This window comes from Bacidia gigantensis, assembly GCF_019456465.1.
Source record: "Bacidia gigantensis strain McMullin 20006 chromosome Unknown contig_49, whole genome shotgun sequence".
NCBI lineage: Eukaryota > Fungi > Ascomycota > Lecanoromycetes > Lecanorales > Ramalinaceae > Bacidia > Bacidia gigantensis.
In genome coordinates, this window is record NW_025408612.1 from 285296 (window position 1) to 293920 (window position 8625).

An 8625-nucleotide genomic window follows, 5' to 3' on the forward strand; every position below is an offset into this window, starting at 1 on the left:
TAATGGGCCCGCAGCCTTTCCCGCTGGAGAGATGTATGGCAATTTTTCATGCGGTGACGGAGGGAGATGTTGCGGGCGGAACGGCGGAGGTGTTAGTGCAGTGGAAGACGCTTGCGGGATTGAGGTTGGTGAGTAGAGCTGGTGCGGGGGCGGGGGGAGACGGAGGGGATGTTTTAGAGGCGGGTGGGGGGAAGTGGAGGTGTGTGGTTGGGGAGGAATTTGTGAAGGGCGTGGCGAGGGGGGTGGGGGTGGATTTGGAGGAGTATACTATGGATTAGGATATGGAACCGAGGATGCAAGAGGAAAGAGCAAGTGATGAGGGAAGGGGAGATGAAGGTGCAGAGCAGGGGTGAACAATCTCAAGAGTTGCAATATCCTTTACCTGGCAATACTATACATTATATGGCTATATACTACCCAAGCCTTCCTTCCATGATACTCCAGTCTAATGCAATGCAACCCCATGCCCAACCCTATGCAAAGCACCTTTTCAGATCATTCAAAATACCCCACCACTATGTTACAACAATCTTACACCCCTTCCCATTCCACGAGCTCCAACAACTCAAAGTCCCGAGTCAATCATATCAACTACATTATGCCCGCTATACTCATACCAATCCATACAAGTCTGCCCGATACTCTGCGGCAGCGTCTTCTGCTTAATTTTCTCCGTCTGCTCCATCACATTAATGTAAAATCCTGCCGACACATGCCTAGATCATGCACAAGTCAGCCATTCACAATCTTTAGAAAACATTCCACAATCCATCCCCTAATTTGCTGGAGTAGGTCGCCTCAAAAGAGCCCACAAAAGAAGGATCACTCACCAAGCAATATGACAATGAAACGGCCACACCCCCGGATTATCCGTCTCATACTGCACGACCAAATACGACGGCACGTCCGGACCGCCCGCCTGCAACATCTGCGAATCTCTCCGTTGCGTATTCTCAATATGTTTTACTTTCCCGTCCCAGACCCCGACGCCCTCGGCCAAGACGTTGAAATTGTGCCCGTGCAGGTGCATCGGGTGTGTGGCGTTGTCGAGATTGCGGAAGATGATGCGCACGGAGGAGTTGGTGCCGAAATTGTAGACGTTCCATTGCGGGTCGTCGGGGTAGGATGTGTTGCCCTGGTTCGCTGCGATGAGAAGAGGATGATCATAGTTTGCGCGGAAGGATTCGCCGTTCATCTGGAAGACGGTGAATCCGGTCGCGTTCTTGTTGTGGGTTATGTCGATTTGTTGGGTGGTGGCGGGGTTTTGGGTGGCGGGGAATTGGAAGAATGGGATTGTTTTGTCGAGGTCGTCGTTGCCGCATTTGCTATCGTCGTACGGCGTAGCGGAGGTAGTGGGTTTGGTGGTTGTGTTGGCTTTTTCGTAGTAGATGGCGGCGAGGCCGTTGTGGTTCTTCGCGATTGCACAGTTTGGGGACAAATCGGAACGCATCCAGACAGCGGAGTCGGACGGCATTTTGGCTTCGACGATCACGTCGGTACGTTGGCCGATGCCTAACGTGACCATATTTGTGTCGTAAGGTTTGACCGGAACGAAATCGTTCGCCATTACCTTCATCGTGTGGTTGTCGATGGTGAAACGGATGAGACCTTCAGCGCCGCCGTTGATGAGGCGGAGACGGTGCTTTTTGCCAGATGTGAAACTGAATTTCGCGAGACCTGCGTTCGGAGTGCAGGCTGTGCCATCGGTGATGAGCGAACAATCGTACGACATTTTGCCGTTGATGAGGCTGTTGTCAGAGAACACCGGGGGCTGGGTGGAGAGTTGCATGGTTTGTTTAACGAGGTCGAAGTAATCTCTGTGAAACCAGTCGCCGAGGAGGACAGGCCCTACGTCGATATCGTAAGGTTCATTTTTAGGTCCTGAGCGAATTTCTGAGTCAGCGAGAATCACCCACAGGAGACCGATCTCGCTCACCATGGATAATTAGGGGCCCAAACAAGCCCCCAGCGTACTGGGCTGAGTAGTGCGAGTGATACCAAGTAGTACCGTAGAGATCGGCTTTATAGTTGTAGGTGAAAGATTTGCCCGGAGCGATCGGACATTGCTGGACCGAGGGGACACCATCATACCAGGGAGTTTCACGCTGCAGAATTCCATGCCAATGCAGCGAAGTGCCTTCTTCGGGATTGCTGATTTGGTTGTGCACATTGACAGTGATCATATCCCCCCAATTAGCTTCAATGGTTGGTCCAGGAAATTGGCCATTGATCAACAGCACGCTTGTGTTGACACCATCTGGAGCGATATTTCCTCTAGCAATTGTGAAGTCATAAGAACGGGTGACTCCTGTACCGGGTTAGCTAGCTGTTATATTGTTTGAATGGATGAAACTCACCTGTAGTGGGTGACTGCTCGTAAGGGTTGGTGTGGACGGCGTCGCGATTTCCCCAAGGATACCCGTTCACCAGAGGCTGTGCATGTCAGTGATGTTCAAGTTCTGTAGATCAGAGTTCATACATTATTGGTCAGAAAATCGGCAAGCTTTGGAGCAGACAGAGTACCCAAAACGGATTTGCCTCAGTGGGAGTCAGTAGGGCATTGAAAGTCACATGAGAAGTTCATACCATTTGTAGCAGTTTGAGGTAAAGCGGCGACAAGACTGCTAACCTTCAAGATAGCATTGAGGACTGAACCCATGATAATGCGGTGTGCTCAGCCTCGTTGCTGAGGTCGTGTTAGGTGTATGTAATTTTATCTTATCACGTCTTATTATAGCCAGACGACCAAAGCTATTAGGGAGTAAAGAGTAAAAAGAGGGAATCGAATAGGTACAAGAGACCGAAGCAAGTCAGGTACAATAATGACTAGATATTATAGACTCTGATACGAGAAACGAAGACAATCCGAGTTTGGGTAAGCACTGAGATAGCATCTCCAACAATCGAGCGACTGAGAGATTGAATTGCTATCAGAAAGCCAAAGAATGATGAGAGAATGACATGAAGGGTCTTATATAGTGACTTCAGTCGTTACATTACCACAACGTGTCAGGTTTTTCGAAGTCGGGACTAGGCTTCAATGAAGGTATCAATCATGCAAACACACGCACCTTGCCTAAGGGCGTGTATCAGCCACAATCTCTCGTGATAGAGGGTTACTGTCCAATTGAGTCATGCGCCTGGCGAGTCCTCATGTAAGCTCCAGATGCCAGTGATCGCGCACTCGGGAGGTGAGGGGCTCGACGAGTCGATAATCGAGTCAAAGACTCCGTTGAATGAAGAAGTGGAGTCAGGCCGTGCATGAAAACGTGGTGTGGCACGTGAAATGGGCTCGAGATGGAGCGATCGTCAGCACCGTTGAGGCGTCTAGTGATTCATTGATTGGATATCCTGCAGATCATCGCGTCATGAAGCGAGCGCAGGCACGGGAAACGCAGTCGAAAACCCGACTCATGCAGGCTCATGGGAATGGAGGTCATCGTGTGGGTTGTAATTCAGCGAGAAGAAGCTCGCAGCGGATGCATGTATGTCTCCCGCGCCCTGGAAAAGAGGAGAAGAGGAAGCTACAGAAGCTTTGATTTGTGGAGACCGTCCGGCTGCTTCGCTTGTTTAGTTCCATCTTGCAAGCTGTAGATACGAAGATAACGTCAGATCGGGTGTCCTGTGCTCTTAGTCTTTCCACCTTAATCCAGATGTTCCCGATGGGGCATAAGTGAGCGGAGACTTTACTGTGGCCTCATTTGGTGTCACGTGGGCTTAGGTGGAACATGAGGTGCTGGGCAGTTATCAGGCGCTGTTGGTTTCGACTAGAATGACAATAGACGGCGATATCGGACCTCAGAATTGGGGCGATGTAACATTCAAGCATCCGCAGGAATGTAGAGGGGTTCGAAGAGCAGGAGATCGCTATTCCAGAAGTGGTTGATGTCTCTCTTAGGCTGATAATGATGATAATGATGCTCCACCTGGGACGTTGCATCAAATCCTGAATAAGGCTGACGGAAGTGGCTTGCGCTTATTCTATTCGCCGATCCGGGACGCTAGCTTAGTAAGTAGCTTCAGGGGGTCATCGTCAAGATTCTCACTCTGTGGCTCTGCTCTGCATCTCTACAGTCAGCCTTCTTGGCCTCCACCTCGAGAGGCATTCAAAGGTCACTGACTGTGTCGATTGTCGTCTTGCATCGGGGGTTGTCTTGAAGAAGGTGAACGAGCACCTGTTCAGAGGCAGGATCTAAGCCGCCAGGACGACGATCTATCGCAGCCCAACCTGATGTCTTTCCTGCTTGAAGCCTGACTAAGGTCCTTTTTCGCATATCATGTTCCAAAGCCTTCAGGAGCAACAATGGTCCGTGGTTGTGGTCCGTTGTCAACGCTACCCTTCGAGCCACAAGCTATGCCGTGTGATCCCGCATTCATCCTATCCTATCATACGGCAGCTTTGCTAGGTGTTTGCGACTTGAGTTCCGCTCTTGGTTCCTAGTATATACACCAGCCCTTTTTTGAGGATGTTGGAGGGAAGCATTACTGTACCCGCATCATGTCATGTGCGTCAATATGTATGTGCCACGAGGCCACATGCAATGTTTGACCGTAAAAGGTGGGTCGCTTCGATGTTCTCGACCACCCTCCAATTTTTGAGGAATTTTCGCGATTACGGTTAAGTAAGGCTGGAAGATGCTTATGGTAAGCTCGTCAGTGAAACGTGCCTCCAGGCAGGCGTTACCCGCGCCATTGCTGTTTCTGTTTGATAAATCTCAGTGTTTACTTCGAAGATCAGCTGACTATAGCCGTTGGCAGGTCGGTGGTGAACTCGAGACAGATTGTTGCTTAAGGAGATGAGTTCGCGTAAAATTATCGAGAAGGATCATGCAGATCCTTCGGCAAGTTCAGTACTTGCAGTTCCAGCGGAGCGGCTCAGCCTTATGCTTGAAGCACGAGACCCATGATGATCATTGCATCCCACGAGGGAACTGTTCTGTTCTGTTCCTTGCAGCAACATCGAGATGAACGTCAATACAAACGGCCGAGTCTCGCCCCTAGCGGGCGTCGGAAATGCGAAACTCTCGGTCACCGAGTTCAGCTGCATGAACTCAGCCACTTTTTCTCCGTGCCAAGAGCAAGGCAGCTTTCATCTTGTCCGGTATTCTAGCCAATGCCTCCGTCCTCCATCAACTTTTTAAGACTGTCAAAGACTCGTATATCGAGAACGAGGCCAGTGACAGAAACGCCACATTTCGCAATCTAAGAAACAGCTCATTCAGGCATGCAGTCATCATCTTCAGTAGGGTGTTCGTCGTGCGCGCACCGGCCTGGAAGGGTTCGCTTTCGCTTTCGCCTTCAACTCTGCCTAACGAGAATGGAATATCTCTCGAAGCAGACCATATGCTTGCCTAATTCCCCAGAGTCATAGACCATACCAAATGAGTCCAGACCAAGCGACCTCACTTGACATACCCTGCTGACTCGTATTCGCCTACATCAATCCAATAAAGTTGGGTGAAATTTGAAGTCATTGGGGCAGAGGAACATGGCGATTGCTCCTGCCAAAATGAAGCAATGAGAGACGGCAAGTCTCTAGGAGTTCTGCATGCGTTCTGTATTTGTACGTCTGCAGATCTCGCTTTCCTTCACATCCGCTGGGACTTACTAGGCTAACGGTAAAGTGGAAATGTCAGTTGTCACATTCTTGCGCTCCTTCACAATCAAGTATGGTAGCATGTGCAGCGCTAGTCCTTAGCAGCATCGATTCAATATTTCCATCAGCACAGCAGTATAGATATTGGCCACGGCATTGAACCTTTGGCAATATCATCGACTCACCACATCGTCCTACTTCAGACTACGTCGTGTGCTTCCGTCTCTGAGGCCTACTGTACCGTAGCTTTTCCGTCTTTTGGTCAGCGTACTACATGTAAGTGCTCGAAATTCCTTGGTGACGATCGACACGGAAGTGCTTGGTCCTCAAAAGCCGTCAATTGCATAATCAACATCGCCGCAAGCCCCTATGGTCTTTGGTCTGAAAACCTCGCGAGTCCTCTCTGAAGACCATGACCGCGCGAGAATCTTAAAATAGGTCTCTCAGAGTCAGCCTCGTCCGGAGGCTTATTGCGCCGGTTGAGTAAGCTGACTCGAAGAGGTTTACCTCGGAATGCTTAACACAGCCCCTGCGACTCACATGATGGTCTACGAGTCGCGTGTCTCCGACCTACAGACGGCCAAAGTAGAAGGATCCTGCGATTGGCGCTCCTCCCTCGAGACCCCTTTACGGGGCAAACGACTTTTACAAGCCTCGTGGTCGGAGCCGTCCACATTGGATTGGAAACCCAATGAACGAGGAGAGAGCCATCTATAAGCCGATGTTACCGTGACCTTCACAGCCTTGTAATTGTCGTACCTTGATGTTCTCAAAATTGAAGCTGAAGATCATCTCAAGATCATTAGGAGGGCACCTCGTAAAACAAGTTTGATATCATGTTAAGTATTTGACTGATCTTTCCCATCAGCATCTATCTCACATCAACCTTTCTATCGAGCTATCCACTCCAAGTTCTATCCCAACCACTAGTCAAGCCATCCACCTCCATTAAGCCTCACCAACAAAAGTACCTACCATCTCCCAACCCTACAGCAATCATGTACTTCCCTACTGCTTTAACCCTCTCCTCCCTCCTTCTCCTTCCTTTCGCCCTCACCAGCCCCCTCACCGCCCGTGACACCTGCAGCACATGCTCCCCCAACCCCTAAACAATATCTGCGATCAGACGACCTCATGCTCCCTGGTCAGCACCTACACATATTGTGCCTGCCGCGCAGGCTACCGCGCCAATACGGCCGCTCCGCCTAGTGATCGCGGCGTGCAGTGGCGCCTCACGACGCCCTATCAGGAGGGCAGGGTCTTTGTCGCCCCCGGTGTGAAGTGTGACACGCTGTGTGACCATTGGGAGTTGGGAGCCCAGGGGTGTCAGGAGGTCAGTGTTGCTGAGGGGTGTGAGTAGGTGTGTGGATGGTTTGAGGAAGAATTGTGGATTGACGAGGGTTGAGGAGGGAGGGGAGGATCCTACTGAGGGTTTGACAGGTGGTTTGGAATAAGGATACCAGTAGTTCAAGTATAAATCGAGACAGTCAAGGTGTGATGAATGATTAGGACTGTGTATAGCAACTCGTATAGTCATAATTCGTAAACTATCACTGATACCGCATACGCGTCAAGCTGCAAATCTCGCTTAAGCTTCATATCTCGCGCTAGTGAGGGCACACCTGACGGTGACTCTTCCACGCCGCTCCCTTCACAAGCAGAATCTTCACACTGACGCCTGCTGAGACATCATCGAGGTTTGTTTTCTTTGCAATCACCTGAGACATCATGAGAGACACTTTTCAGATTCACCTGAGTGTGAAGCGTGTGAGACTTCATCACACGAGTCACTCACGATACCGATTCACACTTCCCTCACTTTCCAGCGTCCGAGCATGTCTCACTGGCATTCATGGCGAATATTTAAGGTGTTCACACGTATACAGACGTGTGATCAGTCACAGACTTGCGTCACGCTTCCCGTGAAATCAGGTGTGTACACCCCCCCTTGCCTATATAAACCCCCTCCTCTCCCTCTCTTTTCTTACTTTCTTCTCAAGCATCACAGCCTTTCTGATGGCTTCATAATTATATATATACGACAATACCTCTTCATTGCAAGGGCTCTTACTGACCGTCTCTCAGGAGGTGTACAGATTCATGAACGGTCTTCACATGGATCGTATCATGCAAGCAAGCCCATCGAAGTCCCTTGTGCCAACAAAACCATCGACGTCTTCGGTCCCGACCTGCCATTCCACCCTTCGAGCCCCTTCCGACTTTCGGAGCTCCTGGAATACCAGTGACCCAAAAATGCCTCTGTGCACACCATATGAACTGCAACGCATCGCAGCGAATGGTTAACCTTTCCGGGAGACCTTACGAACGGCTCTGCCTTGATCATGCTCTGATAGCTCAACTAAAATAGTCGCCAGCAGACCTATCGTACATGGAGTACATTGGCTCCCTAAGCGGTGGTCGTTTGTTTGCCTACACCCTCGAACTTGTCGTCGCGTTGATCTCACCATTCACTCTAAAGCGGCTTGTTCTTGGGATCTCTCACGATGTTCGATACCATCTGGGATGAATGAACGTCCTTTTACCGTGTCAACGAGCCTTCCACAAGAACTGTAATGCGTCTCAAGCGGAGACCATGTCTTCGCTCTCACACATCGGAAAGCATTCGCCTTGTTTTTTCTATAGCGAGTCCACGTGCAAGCATGCACAAACAGCTTCTCTTTGGTATCTGGAGCGATGATGTACGGCTTCCGCGATGGGTTGAAGACACTACACAGCACAGAACACTCCAATGGGGCTCGGCTTTACTAACATCCGATCAAGGAGGGCATGTTCACTGATTGACTGAATTTTCCAAAACTCCTTGGATTCAGCGAATATCAGCCTCGATTCCTCCTTTCTTTCACTTATAACAAGGAGGATTTCCGGTATCTGGTGCAATTGGGCAGAGTCCAGGCGCAACTGGCACGATGCAGCAGACCGGTCTCATTGAGTCCTTTGACGTCTGCTTGTCTGACCAATGACGAATCGAGGCAACACTGATTTGTTCTCACATACAAAATCTTTCCATA

At 50.0% G+C, this 8625-nt stretch overlaps 1 protein-coding gene across 1 annotated transcript; it reads right to left on the reverse strand.

Annotated features, from left to right (window-relative positions):
* Positions 1–565: 565 nt before the first annotated feature.
* KY384_000148 (uncharacterized protein) lies at positions 566–2659 on the reverse strand (the record flags this gene model as incomplete). Its single annotated transcript, XM_044808685.1, has 6 exons — positions 566–716; positions 831–1881; positions 1913–2308; positions 2358–2433; positions 2480–2538; positions 2587–2659. 6 exons carry the CDS (start codon positions 2657–2659, stop codon positions 566–568), a joined length of 1806 nt encoding a protein of 601 aa, XP_044665438.1.
* Positions 2660–8625: the final 5966 nt, after the last annotated feature.